General features: G+C 47.3%; 1 protein-coding gene across 1 annotated transcript in view; it reads left to right on the forward strand.

Moving 5' to 3' along the window:
- Window positions 1–17,154, forward strand: part of CACNA1B (calcium voltage-gated channel subunit alpha1 B) — a 195,973-nt gene that overhangs the window by 157,285 nt on the left and 21,534 nt on the right. The window contains exons 33-37 of the mRNA XM_046647936.1: window positions 2,395–2,511; window positions 2,868–2,933; window positions 4,333–4,424; window positions 6,589–6,733; window positions 15,449–15,576. Of these exons, the coding sequence (XP_046503892.1) occupies window positions 2,395–2,511; window positions 2,868–2,933; window positions 4,333–4,424; window positions 6,589–6,733; window positions 15,449–15,576 (548 nt within the window). The remainder of the gene's footprint in view (window positions 1–2,394; window positions 2,512–2,867; window positions 2,934–4,332; window positions 4,425–6,588; window positions 6,734–15,448; window positions 15,577–17,154) is intronic.

Below are 17,154 nucleotides of genomic sequence, written 5' to 3' on the forward strand. Positions count from 1 at the left end.
CCACATTGAGGGTGGGATGACATGCCTTTCCTGACTCAGGGGTAGGTGGCAAGAAAGAAGGGCCTGATTTTGAAGTAGATGTAACTGTTCCCCAGTGCAACAGAAACCGTGGACTCTGGGCGGATGGGGCAGACTATATCCACTTCCAAGGGGTTGGCTGAGGCCAGAGGTGACTGTGCACAGCCATGGGGAGGCTGCCGTGTGCTCACTGCCCCTACTGTCCCGCATGCAGTCTGCATGGTGGTGCCTGGCAGTTCCCGCCCTGGCTAAGCCACACGTGCTCAGCCTGTCACGCTGTGCTTGAAGCTTCTGTGGCTGCCGTCACCATCTGTCCCCACGGCTCTCTAGGGCCGTCTGTCTTTTGACACCCCCACCTCTCTCCTGAGTACCCACTGGAGCCCCAAGAAAGAAGCCCAGGAGGAGGGGTGGGAACTTGAGTCTCAACAAAAAGTAGTAAGTGACTAGCTGAGCTTCTCATTTGTGCATTAAGTAATCTGGACAAACATTGCCTTCCTCTGCCTTGTTTGTCTGCAGTCCCTTCTTTCTTACCCAGAAGCCTGTCTTTCCCCCAGTATCTTAAGGGAATCTTGTCTGTGCCAGCTGCCTGGGCAAATTGCTTTGAGCTGGGCAGGTGCTGACAGTTTTATCACAATCCTGGCCCCTCTGGAGCCACCTCAGCAGGTGGTTTCAGAGTGGAGACCCCTGAGGAGGCCAGGTGCTTGGCAACCCCCTCCCTTTGCTCTGCTTTATCATCTGGTACAAAGAATTTCCTGGCACTATCGAGAAAGTCCCCTTTACCCCCCATGCCCATCCTCCTGAGGTGACCGGCCTGTCTGAGTGTTCCTGGGGCCCGCGGGCTCTGATGGTAAGTGTGACCTTTCTCAGCTGTCCTGTCTACTACTGAGTTTCTTGCTCTCAGCGCAGGTAGGTGAGGGAGCTGTGGGCATACCCTTGTACCCTCCAGGGCCACTCCCTGGGGTCCGCTTCTGCCTTCTTGCTGGTCTGGACCTCAGTTGACCACTCCTTGGCCGCCTGCCCCCATGGCATTGTCTAAAACTAGTCTGCCCCCACAGCTCCAACATCTGCTGTGAGGTATCCTCAAGTGTGCCTGTAAGTTCCTCACTAGCAGAGATAGTCCAGAGTCCCCAGCCTGCTTTGGTTCCCAATAGGGGGAAGAAGCCAGCCCCTGAGCGTGGAGAAGCTTCAGGGAAGTGGTAGACAAGGCGTGGGTTGGGGCCATTGTCCCCAGAAGTAGGAATGAGACCCATCTCTCCACTGAACGCCTGGTCCCAGCCAAGACTAGATGGGCAGCCCTGGAGTGAGGGCGCTTGGCTCTGCCCAGGCTCCCGCTGCCTCCTGCATGCGCTCTGCTGCTGCTGCTGTCTCATTCAACATCTGTGTTCTCTTTTCTCTTTATCTGACCACTGAATCTGGCAACACGATGTGTCTAAGTCTGAGCTGCTTGCATATTTTAAAATACCAGAGTGGCAGGAAGCTGTTCTCAGGCTGCGTGTGGGCACCTGGTCTCTCAGCAGACAGAGGGTGGGAAACCGCCTGGGTCCACAAGCACCCCCATCTACTCACGGACACTGTCCAGAGCCATGCCCCGTGAAAGGGATGAGCCAGTACTTCAAGGTGCCCCAGGCCAGAGTGGGAGCCTCACTCCCAGGTAATCTGTGGAGTCCAGAGACTGTTGGTTTATTTCTGTGCTTGGTTTTGAACCCCTTGGATGAGGGAGCAGTGCAGACCTCCCAGGTTCCCTGGAGCAGAGACCTGTTTGTGGACTGCAAGGTGGCTTCTGTGGCGTGAGCAGCAGGACCACTAACACTTATGCCTCCTGCAGTGACTTGTCTGCAGGTGCCTGGAGCAGCCCCAGAGGAAGTGTTTGCCCCGCAACTGGCCCCCAAGCAGGCAGGGGCTTTGCGGGCCTTGTGGGGAAGGGAAAGGGCGTGGCCACTGAGCCTGGGGCGGTCCTGTCCCAGGTGCTCAGTGGCGAAGCAGCCCTGCCCTGGACTACTTGGCTGTGTCCTGAGAGGCGGTCAGTGTTGGAGGCCCAGCCGCTGGTGATCTCCCCGGTCCACCTGGCAGCAGGGAGCTGCTTCGGAGAACTTTTCCCACTGTCCCTGGCTGTTGGGAATGGGGAGCCTAGAGTGAGGGGTTTCTCTGATGTGCTGCATGAGAAGTGACTTGCAAGGACAAGCTTTACTTTCGGAAGGTTTTCTGGTGGCTGATTGCTGCTTAGACTGTGAAGTGGTGACTTTTGTGTTAATCTCTCTCTTTACCCACTTTTCCTCGGGACCACAGTGACCCAGGAGAGGTGGGTAGGCAGCAGCCTGCCTGCACTCATGAGGGTCTGACTTCCAAAGGTCAGAGAGCACCCTTTCGCCCCTGCAGAACAACTTCATCAACCTGAGCTTCCTCCGCCTCTTCCGTGCCGCCCGGCTCATCAAGCTGCTCCGCCAGGGCTACACCATCCGCATCCTGCTGTGGACCTTCGTGCAGTCCTTCAAGGTGGGGCCTGGCTGACCCTCTTTGTCGTGCAGAGGGATGTGGCTCCCCACACCAGATCTGCCCCTCCTCCGGAAGGCTGGGAGGGGCCGGAGTCCACATCTGCTTGTTGGCCCCTATTGTAGTTTAGAAAGACCTCTTAAGTCATCCAGAGAGCATCTTGTTAATGTTCTGAGGTGGGTTTTATGACTCCGATTTGTAGATGAGGAACCTGAGGTGGTCACTTCTTGGAGTCGGGGCTGATGTCTGTGTGGCTCCAGAGACCTGGTCACTGTCCACTCTCTGGAAGAGGCCTGAGCAGGGCGGCAGGGCAGGACTCCCTGCGGGGCAGCTGACGGGTCCTCTGTGTGTCTCCACAGGCCCTGCCCTACGTGTGCCTGCTCATCGCCATGCTGTTCTTCATCTATGCCATCATTGGCATGCAGGTGGGTGCGGCCACGGGGATGGTGGTGCACAAGGAGCTCCTGTCCCCTGGGGCAAAAGGGCATTGATCATGGTCATTAAATCATAGTAATGACAAACTGACACCTAGCAAACATTTCTATGAGCCAGGTACTGTTTTGAGCACTTTATGAGCTTAATCCTCAGCAAGACTATTCTATGTATGAGGACACTGAGGCCTCTTGCCCAGGGTCTTCTAACAAGGGGAGATCTGCTCTCTGAGGTGCTCTTGACTGGAACTACACTGTCTGTGTTGGGGTGCAGTGGGCATGTGTGGGTGCTGGGCCCCCATGGTGGAGCCTTGGAGCACGTCTGCATGGCGCCGATGGCCCACAGAGCAGCAGTGGGTTGTTCTGTGGGTCTGGCAGCAGTTCTGAAGGACAGATCCTTTACAGGAGATTATGTCCCACTGCAGAAAGAAGTCGACAGAATCGTGTCAGATCATGTACTTGTCAATTTACTTGCATAATGGAGATTGTGTTCATTTTGCCAAAGAACACTTTGTCAGCTATTTGGGAAAGCATTTAAAAGACACAAAGCAGTGTCCCAGTTATGAACCTCTGGCATCTGGCCACTTTCCAACAGTAGGGTTGGGAGATGGACCCGAATGTTAATTTATGGTGGGAGGAGCCAATGTCTTAAAGGTTAGCTGGAAACTGAATTTTAAACTCTATTTCAGGGATTCAGATTTCTCTTGCTTTAAAATTTGCTGATATCTAACGCTATTTAAAACAAATATATATTTTTCCTTGCTTTGGTCTGTGGACATACAAAAACATGTATGTCACTGATCTTTGTTTTCGGTGGATATGTGATAGATAATTCATAAGTTTTTCAGCCAGATTCCAGATTTTAAGCTAAATATAGTTACTGACTCATTTGCGTTTCTAACCCTGAAAAAAATCAATTAAAATGGATAAAAAGCGCATCATGATATTTGTCCAGAAGTTAAAAAAGAAACTTTCAAGTGCTCTATCAGAGCTATTACCAGTATAACTACTGCTTTGGAATCATTGATGAGAGAATGAACTTTAAAATGCTTACTGTCTTATAGATAGCACAGCTGGGTCCCATTTTTCTGGTCACGCAGACTTGCAACGCTGGACGGGCTCAGCCGGAGCCAGCACGTGCTGAGCTGTGGGACAGTGATGTGCTTGGCTTTCAAGAGGTTTCTCTACCCTGGAAATGCACAGATGCTGCCAGAGCCAGAAGCATGGCCCCTCTGGCCCCGGCAGCAGCAGTGGTGGCTCCCAGTGGGCATCCTCTGGCCAAGGGCAGCACCTTGTCCCTTGTGGGTCCTCGCGTGCACACACACGTTGTCTTGCCTGGCCTCAGCTCTTGAAGGCCCAGCAGTGTCCCCTGCAGCCTCCTTTTCCATTCCAGGTGTTTGGAAATATTGCCCTGGATGATGACACCAGCATCAACCGACACAACAACTTCCGGACATTTTTACAAGCCTTGATGCTGCTGTTCAGGTGTGTTGTTTGGGAGGTCATCCCAGGCTCAGAGGCTACTTCATTCGGCATGGAGAGGGTATGTGCCGACCCTGGGACCAGCCCCTTCCAGCCCCAGGTCACGCTGGCTGCCCCTCAGTGGACCTTTCCAGTTTCTCCCATCTGCTTGTCCTTTCCTAAGGGCTCCAGGGCCTCAGGACAGACTGAAGGGAAGCACCTGAGGGAGGTCAACTTGCGAGTTCCAGGCCAGGCTGGGCTCTGCCACCTTGTCTGGCAGCAGCCAAAGGCCTCCAGTGAGGCTGCAGCCTGAGACATCAGGGAGGACAGGCAATGCCTAGCAGGGCCTTTCTTGGTGTGCTGGCCTCCAGCTTTCCATCTGCTCACCTTGTTGATTGCAGAGATCTGTGGGAGCAGGGACTAGCAGGGCTGTTGACAGAGTGTGTAGCTACTCAGTGACCCAGGGAACCCAACTGGCTGGAACTGCTGGTCTGAGTGCACTCCACCTGCCACCGTCGCTCATGGGAACCGTTGTTCCCTCAGTTCTGGGGTGCAGCCTAGCCACACACCAGGGTGGAAACTTGAGGGGCACAGGGCTTGTTTCAGGCTCAGAGGTCTCCCTGTGAAGATGTGCCTGAGGGAGTGCTCAGGGCCAGCTGCTATTCTTGGGGGTGGCCTACCCTCTGTGGATGGGGGCTGCTGGCCATCCTGGTTTGAGGACAAACTTGGTGGCAGAGGGAAGAGCGTGATTGTGTCTCCCTGCCTCCATAGTCTTGCTTGTTTAGCCAAGCTTACCACCATGACCCTAGGAGGGAAGAAAAGAGCTCTTCGTAGGGATTTATGGTAGAGACCCTGCCTTGGGGCTCCTTCCTGAGGTTTCACCACTGACGTTCATTTATGCCAATGCATCTGCTGCTGCAAGGCCTGCCTGATACAGCCTGCCCTGTGCGAGAGTTCTGGGGCTCGTGGCAGTTCTCGCAGTGGGTGGTGTGCTCAGCCCAAGCCTGCTTTGTTGAGCTGCCTGGAGAGTTTTCTGACTCTTGTTCTTTGCATCAGGTGAACAAGCATCCTTAGGCTTACACTTTTCTCAAATAGCATCGTTTCTCTGGACTTTAGCTGTTACTTTTTTATTTCCTCATTTATTAAAATCCTGCCTTGTGCCACAAAATATTTGAGGCAGGCCTATGAAGTCAGCCTTAGTTTTAAGCCTTTGGTCTCAAAGACCTCTCTTCCTCCCTGATCTTTCTGTTACATGTGAGTACCCTCATCAGTCAGGCCTGGCACCAGCTGAACCAGCTGCCCTTCAGGAAGCCCCTACACCTGGCCTTTGTCAGTGGGGAGTGGGCTCAGCTTCTCCCCAGGGCTGATCACACAGGTGCACCAGAGAGGGGGATCCAGGCCTCTGGCCTGCCTGCAAGTCTAGTGCACATCTGGCTCCTGGTACTGGCTGTGTGTCCAGGAGCAAAAGTCCATGCAGGAGGGTCCTCCCGGGTGGCTGCTCAGGGTGGGAGTGTCCTTGATGTGTTTGAGAGACTGTTGAGGCTGGTGTGGCTGGACTGGGTAGAGCAAGGACCACAGTAGGGGGTGAGGTCAGGGAAAGAGCAGGAGCAGGTCTCACTAAGCTGTGGGCAGTCATGTGGATTTTGGCTTTTTCAGTGAGTGAGGGCATCATTGAGAGGAGAAGTGACCTGATCTGACCTGTTTAGTGGACCTGCTGGGCTGCTGGGTAGGGAGGGTAGAGGGAGAAGATCCATCAGGAAGCTGCTGTAGCAACTCAGGGGGGTGATTGTTGCTTACCTGGGGTGGTGAGAATGGTAAGCTGTGGCTGTTTTTTGAAGGTGTTTGGATGGCTGGTGTTGGGGAGGAGATCAGGAGTCCAGGTGGGGTGTTTTGGCTTCGAGGCATCAGATGCCCGCAAAGGGGTGCTCACCATGGTGCCGACTTCTGGTTCACTGGATTATTTTTACCAACTAGTGCTTTCCCAATTAATGATCAATTTGAAAATCTAATTCCAGAGGGTTCTTTTTAAGAAGCAACCATCTGTTCCCAGACCTTATATGAGTGAGGTTCTCTGCGGGGAGGGGTACACTTGACACAGCTCTCCTGAGTGCTCAGGCTCCCCCAATTCCTCCCCAGGCCTCTCCTGGGCCTTCCTTCGTGGGCCTCATAGCTCTGCCCTTCTTCTCAGGAGTGCCACCGGGGAGGCCTGGCATGAGATCATGCTGTCTTGCCTCAGCAACCAGGCCTGTGATGAGCATGCCAATGCCAGTGAGTGTGGGAGCGACTTTGCCTATTTTTACTTCGTCTCCTTCATCTTCCTTTGCTCCTTTCTGGTAAGTCCTGGCCACTGTGCCTATCCCAGAGCCTGTGTCTGCCTGTCTCAGTCTATCTCGGGTCCCTCCACGTCACTTGTTGATCCTTGATTTTGATTCATGTCACATTACAAGCTGATTCCATGTTGATGGCCCTTGTTTCCCCAGAGATGATGACCTCATAATCCTAAAAGGACCCACTGGGTAATGAACTCCTGTGGGCCCGGCCTTACTTCTGTGGAAAGGGTTTTAAGTTTCCATGGGGCAGTCATCCCTTAGTTTTCATCTTCTAGAAGGACTTCCACCCTGGCGATGGGATATAAGGAGGCAGCACTGCGACCAGCGTGCCTAGGGCAGAGGGGCCATAGGAAGCTAATGGGATCAGGGTGGGGAGGCTGGCGGGCTGGGTCCCAGGAGTGTTGATTTTATTTGAAGTCAGCAGAAGCCTTTGGGAGACTTTGAACAGGGATGAGACATGATCTGCTTGATGTTTTAAAACTTCACTCTGGCTTCTGGTCAGGAGAGGCTATGGAGTGAGCAGGACTTGAAGGTGACAATGGCCTGGAGAAGCTGGGGAGTGAGAGGAGCTGGGTGGAATTGGGCTGCATTTTAAAGGTGGAGCTGATGTGGTTGATGATTGAACATGGGCATGAGAGAATGGGAAAGAAAGCTGCGCCCTAGGGTCTGTTGGGGTGTTGGAGTGATTGGTTTTCCCCCTGACATGGGAAGACTGGGGAGCTACATGCGTGGGCTTAGGGAGGGAGGGAACAGTGGTGCCTAGTAGTTCTATGGGTTGGATATGTAAAGTAGTTATCACTAGTGTTTGGTATATTTATAGGGCTGGATGGTGTTCTCTAGGTCGCTGCTACACAAAGTGTGGTCCAGAGACCCATGGCTTAAGCATCACCTGAGCACTTAGAAATGCAGATTCCTGGGCCCTCCCCAGACTCACTGTGTCAGAATCTCTGGGAGAGGGACCCAGGAATCTGAGTTTTAACAAGCTCCCCAGGTGATTCTGTGTGTGCTAAACTTTGAGGAGCACTGACCTAGGGAGAGTGTGATTTGAGAAGACCGATGAAGACTCAGCTCTGGGGCTATTTAGGAGACAGAAAGGAGCATTGGATCCAGAAGTTGAGAAGGAGCAGTCAGTGAGGCAAGTGGAGAACTAAGAGAGGGCAGTGCCCCCAAAAGCCAAGGGAAGAAAGCATCTCAAGAGGGAAGGAATAATCAATCATGTGAAATCATGTTGGGAGGTAGAGTAAGATGATGACTGAGAATTGTTCACTGGATGTGGAAAGGCAGAGGCCATTGGTGACCTTCGTAAGAACAGTTTCTTTGGCATGATGGGACCAAAGCCTTATTGCAGCAGGTTCAAGAGATAATGAGACATAAAGAACACAGCAAGAGCAGACAGCCCCTCTGAACAGTGGGAAGTGCTGAGCAAATACTTCAGATTTATGGTCATAACTTTCAAGCAGGACCAGCCAGCACAGTTTGTGCTTTTATCTAGCCACGTTCATGACTTGGCACCATGGATAGAGAAGTGTGTTACCCAGATTTGGGCTTTCCCAGACAAGTTTAAGGAGGTAGAGAAGTGTGTGTGTGATGTTACTGCTGGATGTGGGATCAAAGCTTGGGACAGAAGGAGGTGAGGGCAGGAGGGAGGAGGAGCAGGAGGCCACGGGATTGGAGGTCCTCACATGGATAAAGAAGTCTTGGGATACAAGTATTGGAGGAAGTGAGCCAGGAGGAAAGGTGAACAGAGAGTGGGACATCTAAAGTTAAGGCTTTGAAGGTGGTAATGGTAATGTTTATTGGTAGTCATTGGTAATGAGCAAGTGTAACATAGTTCTAGGAATAAGGAGCTGAGATGATGGGGGAGAGTCGGGGGGAAGGTCAAGGAACAGAGAGGCCAGGCAATAGTTGGCTCATCTCAGTGGATATTAACAGGAACAAGAATGATGATAAGAGTAGAAGTGGAGACAAAACCAGCAAGCCAGGCACTAGATTTTCCATGAAGGAAGGGGAGAAGATTAGTAGATCATGAGCATTAAAGAGCAGGGACTTTATTTTTTTAAGAGGATGGAGGGGGGACGTCCATGTTTCAGCTAGAGCGAGAAGAAATGGAGAATATTCAGGTAAGAAGAAAATAGAAGGATTTCTGTTAATGGTGGACTGTGAGTGTTGGAGGATGCAGTAGAAGGTTGAGGTGGTTGGGAAAGGTGTGCATGTAAGACAGATGAGCTTGCATGTTGATTGAGAAATACAGAAAAATCTATGGAATTGTGTTTCACTATTTGTCAGAAACCAAGGAGAAAGTACCTCAACATAATCAAGGCCATATATGACAAACCCACAGCCAACATCATACTCAATGGACAAAAACTGAAAGCCATCCCTCTGAGAACAGGAACAAGACAAGGGTGTCCACTTTCACCACTCCTATTCAACATAGTACTGGGGGTGTTGGCCAGAGCAATTCGGCAGGAAAAAGAAATAAAAGGACTCCAAATAGGCAATGAAGAAGTAAAACTCTCGCTGTTTGCAGACGACATGATCTTATATATAGAAAACCCCAAAGAATCCATAGGAAAACTATTAGAAACAATCAACAGCTACAGCAAAGTTGCAGGGTATAAAATCAACATACATAAATCAGTAGCATTTCTATACACTAGCAACAAACTAACAGAAAAAGAACTCAAGAACTCAATCCCATTCACAATCGCAACGAAAAGAATAAAATACCTTGGGATAAGTTTAACCAAGGAAGTGAAAGATTTATACAATGAAAACTACAAGAAACCAAGGAGAGGATTTGCATGTTGGGGTCATCCCGTGATTCCTCAGAAGACCCCTTGTGGGACTGGGGAGGGAAGATTTTTCTGGAGAGTCACTGTCCTGTAGGTAGTGGGGGCATTGGTTCTCTATGCAGTTCACCTGGTGCTGCAAGAATCAGGCTACCCATGAGTGTGAAATTGAGCCCACCATCCTGGCTTTGCCATGCTCCTGGCTGCAGAGATGAGATTCCACAGAAAGCCACATTCATGATACCACAGGGCCAACACTCCCTGGATATGTCCAGGATGAGCTGAGGAATCCCAGGAATTGTGATTTGGGGATGGGTGTCAGGACGAGGTTAGGTTGGGATTCAGTCACCTTGATTGGAGTAGGGGGCATTGACAGAATAACAGGAAATGAGAGTGGTGACAACCTGCTTACAAGTATTGAATCAGGTACTGTGCAGATCCCATGACTACGATTGGTATGATTATCATCACAGTGAAGAAATGGCTGCTTAGAGATGTCAAATATCTTGGTTGGCCTCTGTTTAGAACCCAAGATGCTGAAATGGACGAATTCCTAGAAAGATACTAATTACCATAACTGATGCAAGAAGGAATAGAAAATCCAAATAGACCCATAGCAAGTAAGGAGTTTGAATCAGTCATCAAAAACTTCCAACAAATTGAAGTTCAGGACCAGATGCCTTCACTGGTGAATTCTACCAAATATTTAAAGAAGAATTAACATCAATCTTCTTCAAACTCTTCCAAAAAATTGAAGAGGAGAGAATACTTCCAATACTTTCATTCTATGAGGCCAGCATTACCTTGATACCAAAACCAGACAAAGACAGTACTAAAAAAGAATACTGCCTATCAGTACCCCCATGAATACTGATGCAAAGATCCTCAACAAAATACTAGCAATCCAAATTTAACAGCATGTTAAAAGAATCATATCCCAGGACCAAGTGGCATTCATTCCTGGAACGCAAGAATGGTTCAATGTGTGAAAATCAATGCAATACACCACATTAACAGAATGAAAGGAAAAAGACCAACATGATCATCTCAATTGATGTAGAAAAAGCATTTGAAAAAATTCAACTGTCCTTCTTGATAAAAACACTCAACAAACTAGAAATAGAAGGAAACTACCTCAACCTAATAAAGGTCACATATGAAAAACTTACAGCTAATGTCATTCTCAAAGATGAAAAACTGAAAGATTTTCTCCTAAGATCAGGAACAAGGTGGGGATGCCTGCCTCTGCCACTTCTATTCACTATAGTACTAGAAGTCCTAGCCAAAGCCATAAGTCAAGAAAAAGAAATCGGCATCCAAATTAGAAGGGAAGAAGTATAATTATCTCTTTTTGCAGATGACATGATCTTATGTGTAGAAAATTCTAAATGTTCCACAAAAAACATGTTAGAACTATTGAATGAATTCAGCAAAGTTACTGGATACAAAATTGGCACACAAAAATCAGTTGCATTCTATACATTAACAATGAACAATCTGAAAAGGAAATTAAGAAAACAATTCCATTTATAATAACATGAAAAAGAATAAAACACTTAGGGATAAACTTAACCAAGGAGGTGAAAGACTTGTACACGGAAAACTACAAAATGTTACTGAAAGACGTTAAAGAAGACCTAATTAAATGGAGAGACATCCCATACCCATGGATTGGAAGATTTAATATTGTTAATATGTCAATACTATCCCAAGTAACCTATGATTCAATGCAATCCTTATCAAAATCAGTGGTTTTCATTTTTTTTACTGAAATAGAAAAATCCATTCAAAATTCATATGGAATCTCAAGAGTCCACAAATAGCCAAAAAAATCTTGAAGAAGAACAAAGTTGGAGGTCTTACACTTTCTAATTTCAAATTTTACTTCAAATCCTCAGGAATAAAAACAATATAGTACTGGCGTAAAGACAAACATATAGACTGATGGACTAGAATACACAGCCTAGAAATAAACCCTCACATGTATAGTCAAAAGATTTTTGATAAGGCTGACAAGAACATTTAATGAAGAAATGTGGAATTTCAACTAATGGTGATAGTAAAACTGCATATCTACATGCAAAAGAATGAAGTTGTACCCTTAGCTTACACCATATAAAAAAATTAAAGCCCACAATTGATCAAGACCTAAATATAAGAGCTAAAACTATGAAACTCTTAGACAAAAACATAGAGGGCAAATCTTCGTGACCTCAGATTTGGCAAAGGATTCTTAGATTTGACACCAAAATCATAAGCAACAGAAGAAAAAATAAATTGGATTACTCAAAATTAAAGACTTTTATGCATCAGAGGACACTATTAACAAAGTGAAAAGGCAACCCAGGGAATGAGAGAAGATGTTTGCAAATCATATATATTGTAAGGGGTTAATATTCAAAATATATAAACAACTCTTACAACGCAGTAGCAAAAAGGCATACAACTGGATAAAAATGGGCAAAGGACTTAAATAGACATTTGTCTAAGGAAAATGCACAACTGTCAATAAGCATATGAAAAGATGCTCAACCTCACTAATCATTAGGGAAATGCAAATCAAAACCCCAATGAGATACCACTTCATACTCAGTAGAATTACTGTTAGAAAAAACAAAAATAAAAGCAAAAGAAAACAGAAAATAAATGTTTGCAAGGATGTGGAGAAATTGGAACCTTTGTGCACTGCTGGTGGGGATGTAAAATGGTGCAGCCACTATAGAAAACAGTATGGAAGTTCCTCAAAAATTAAAAATAGAATTAGGATATGATCCACTTCAACAATTCCACTTCTGGATATATACCCAAAAGACCTGAAAGCAGGGACTCAAATAAATATTTGTACACACATGTTCATAGCAGCATTATTCACAATAGCCAAAAGGTAAAAGCAACCAAAGTGTCCATCAATAGATGAATGGATGAATAAAATGTGAGATGCATACAAGGGAATGTTATTCAGTGATAAAAAGGAAGACAATTCTGATACATGCTACAATATGAATGGACCTTGAAGACATTACTCTAAGTGAAATAAACCAGTCACAAAAATAAAAATAGTGTGTAATTCTCTTATATGACATACCTAGAGTAGTCAAATTCAGAGAGACAGAAAGTAGTAGGGATGGGGGTAGGAGAATGGGGAGTTACTCTTTAATGGGTGTGGAGTTTCAGTTTGGGAAGATGAAAAAAGTTCTGTAGATGGATGATGGTGATAATTTCACAACAATGTGAATGTACTTAATGCCACTGATCTATACACGTAAAAATGGTTAAGTTGGTAAGTTTTTTGCTTTGTATATTTTTCCACAATAAAAAAATGGTATTAAAAATAAAGAATTAAGGGGTTGGCCCCGTGGCCGAGTGGTTAAGTTTGCGCGCTCCGCTGCAGGCGGCCCAGTGTTTTGTTGGCTCGAATCCTGGGCGCGGACATGGCACTGCTCATCAAACCACGCTAAGGCAGCGTCCCACGTGCCACAACTAGAAGGACCCACAGTGAAGAATATATAACTATGTACCGGGGGGCTTTGGGGAGAAAAAGGAAAAAAAAAATAAAGAATTAACTCAATCCTACTCAAAGTCTTCCAAAAAAGAGAGGAGAGAACACTTCCTATCACATTCTATGATGCCAGCACTACTTTGATACCAAAGCCAGACAAAGATGTCACAAGAAAAGAAAACTACAGACCAATATCCCTTATGAATATACATGTCATGAAAAAGACAAGAGATAGTAAATATTGGCAAAGATGTTGAGAAAAGGGAACCCTTGTTCACTGTTGGTAAGAATGTAAATTGGTGCAGCCACTATGGAAAACAATATTTAGATTCCTCAAAAAATTAAAAATAGAGCTATCATATAATCCAGCAATCTCACTTCTGGGTATATATCTAAAGGAAATGAAAAAAGGATGTTGAAGAGATATCTGCACTCCCATGTTCATTGCAGCATTGTTCACAGTAGCCAAGATGTGGAAACAACCTACATGTCCATCAACAGAAGAATGGATAAAGAAGATGTAATGTACACACACACACGGACACACACACACAGGAATATTATTCAGCCATAAAAAAGAAGAATCCTGCCACTTGAAACAACATGGATGGACCTTGAGGGCATTATGCTGAGTGAAATAAGTCAGACAGAGAGACAAACATTGCATGGTGTCACTGAAGGATTCTATACCAAAAAAAAAAAAAAAAAGTCAAACTCATAGAAACAGTAGGAAAGTTGTTGCCAGGGGCTGGGGAGCGGGGGAAATAGGGAGAGGTTTGTAAAACAATACAGACTTCCAGCACTAAGATGAATAAAGTCTGAGGATCTAATGTAAAACATGGTGACTAGAATTGATAACACTATATTATACAACTGAAATTTCCCAAGTTGAATTTGACACGACAATCATGAGCGACAAAAGAAAAAATAGATAATTTGGACTACTCAAAATTAAAAACTTTTGTGCATCAAAGGACATTATAAAAATGTGAAAATATAATCTAAGGAATGGGAGAAAATATTTACATGTCACATACTTTATAAGGGGTTAATATCCAAAATATATAAAAGCTCTTACAACTCAACAACAAAAAGATAAACAACTATACAAAAAATGAACAAAAAATCAGAATAAATATTTTTCCAAAGAAGATATACAAATGGCCAACAAGCACATGAAGATTTTCAACATCTTTGATCTTTAAGGAAATGCAAATCAAAGCCACAATGAGATGCCATTTCACACTCACTAGGATGGCTATAATAATTTTTTTAAAAAACGGAAAAGAACAAGTGTTGGCAAGGACATAGAGAAATAGGAGCTCTTGTACACTGCTGGTGGAAATGTAAAATGCAGCAGCTTCTGTGGAAAACAGTTTAGTGATTCCTAAAAAAATTAAGCATAGAATTAGCATATGACCCAGCAATTCCATTCCTAGGTATATACCCAAGAGAAGTGAAAAGATATATCCACACAGAAACTTGTACATGAATGTTTGTAGCAGCATTAATCATGATAACCAACAGATGGAAACAACTCCCACGCCTATCAATGGATGAATGGATAACAAATTGTGTTATATACTTACAATGGAATATTATCCAGCCGTGAAAAGGCATGAAGTTCTGACTCACACTCCAATATGGATGAACCTCAAAAACATCACAGTAGGTAAAAGAAGCCAGACACAAAAGGTCAAATATTGTATGATTCTTTTTATATGAAACGTCCAAAATAGACCAATGTATAGCTACAGAAGGGAAATTGGTAGTTGCCAGGGAGTGGGAGAATGAAGGAATAGGGATTGGTTACTTAATGGTACAAGGTGTTCTTCTGGGATGATGAGACGTTTTGAGACTAGAGAAGTGGTGGTTGCACAATGTTGTGAATACACCAAATGCCACTGAATTGTACTCTTCAAAATGGTTAATTGTATGTTAAGTGAATTTCAACTCAATTAAACAAAAAAGAATGAAAAACCTTGGCTATTGGCCTCTAGAACCCGAGCTATTAACTCCAAAGTGACTGTTTTCCTTGAAGGCTAGCTGAGAGGGGAAGAGGAGGGGATCACCCCGAGTAGGGGAAGATTAACTTAGGTGGCAGGATGGGTGGTGGACATGCCACAGTGGGGCCTGAATTAGGACAGGGCAGTAGAATTGGAGAGCAGAGCCTGCAGAGGACTAAGTACTGGTTAGGGCCAGCCTGTGGGGTGTAGGACCCTGGGGGACGAGGCTGCTGCTTGTGTGGAGGAGGCCCCAGGAGTGCTCCGCAAGGCTGTCAGGGGCAGGTCTGGGCAGGCTCCAGCTGTGTCAGTGACCTCTGCTGCCCTGGTCACTTCACACACAGACTGGCTGGAGGGTTAGGGGTGGCGGGAGAGGGCAGACTGAGGTCTCTCTATGTCACCTCTTCTCCTTCCTGTCCTGCAGATGTTGAACCTCTTTGTGGCTGTGATCATGGACAATTTTGAATACCTTACGCGGGACTCTTCCATCCTAGGGCCTCACCACCTGGACGAGTTCATCCGGGTCTGGGCTGAGTACGACCCGGCTGCGTGGTGAGTGAGCCCCCACACTCCATGGTCCTAAGGGGTGGTCCGTGCCCACGGATCTCAGGACAGGGCTGGGGTGGCTTCAGACATGTTTCAAGTGAGCATCCCCCCTTGGGTGCTGGTTGGGTCCCTGGGTTCCATCCCGCTCCTCTTAGGAGGGTGCTGCCCCCGCCCCACCCCAGGGCGGTACTCTCCTTCTCGCTCTCCATGGGCTTTTGTACAGCTCCTGGGCTGAGAAATCCTCTTTTGACACCCTCAGTCCAGCCCTTAGAAGGTTTTCAGGGGGTTTGTGAGACTTGTGGTTCTTGCCGTTTGGGAGTTTACTATCTTCTCACAAGGCCACCACGTAAGGCTCCGTGGGAGAGGGCATGGAGACGACAGAAGGGTGTTCTCTCAGGGCCTCACCATCCTTGGGGAGTTTAGAGGGCTCCATGGGCAGAAATAAAGTGGGGCCTTAGGACCTTCTCCCTGATGGACTCAGGGCTCTCCCTCTCTGCCATCCCCCTCCAGGACAGGAGCCACCAGGCACCTCTGTGTTCCCAGCCCGGGCTGCAGATAGTGGGCACTCGGTGAACTCATATTGAAATCACACGAGCTACCAGGAAGGGTCTAGTTTGTTGAAGACCCTTTGGTCATGGTGAGGAAGGTTCACGGTGCTGCATAAGGGAGGGGTGATTCGTTCCAGACAGAGCAAGGGTCTCGTGAAGGGAGTGGTTTGGGTCAGAAGGTTGTTGGAGACCATGTTCCATGGGAGAGTCCTGCACACCATGGCATTCTTTCATCCTCGGAGCTAGCAGAGCAGCATGGATAACACCATCTTCCAATCTGTCTGTTCCCTCATCACTCAGTCATTCACTTGCTCATTCATTCATTCAGTCTCTTGAGTGGCTGCTTGAGTAGTTACTGAGGGCATGCTCTCTGCAAGGAAAACACAGGACATGGAGGGGCCAGGAGACCTGGCCTGCTCGGCACCTTGCCACAGCTAGCGTTCAGCAGGTGTGCATGTGAACGGCCCGAGCGCCAGTGAGTGGGGGGTGCCCATCACTTCCCATGTTCTAGGGGGAGAGAAGGCCGTGGAGCTGGGGGTGCAGCATTGCCCACCTCCCTGTCTCCAAGGCTCCCAGCCTGCCTGGGCGACTCTCTCACTCTCCTCGTTTGGTCACCCCTGTGTGACAGAGGCCTGGAGGACACTGTCAGGGTCCTCATGGTGAGGATCCTGCTGCCCAGCTAGTGGTTGGGATTCTGCCTGTTTTTCTCTAAATTGAAGCTCAGCATGGGGAGGCCTCTGGAGCTTTCTGACCCTCAAGACTGCAAAGCTCTGAGAACTGAGCTGGGCTCCCTCACCCCCTTCTCCTCCAGCCTCCCTGGAGCCCCTACCCCATTATGTGAGGGTCCCAAGGTGCTGGGTGAGGCCCTTCCCCATCTGTGCAAGCCCTGGGACTCCAGGCACTCCCAGGCCCCAGTGACTCTGGGTGTTTCCACTGGAACAAATGTTGCAGCTCTCACTCGGGGCAGAACAAGCGCGGCTGTGCTTTTGTTTCATGGTGTGCGTGACTGTTCTCATGGCCTTGAGAGTCCTCTCGT

Source organism: Equus quagga, chromosome 1, assembly GCF_021613505.1.
Source record: "Equus quagga isolate Etosha38 chromosome 1, UCLA_HA_Equagga_1.0, whole genome shotgun sequence".
NCBI lineage: Eukaryota > Metazoa > Chordata > Mammalia > Perissodactyla > Equidae > Equus > Equus quagga.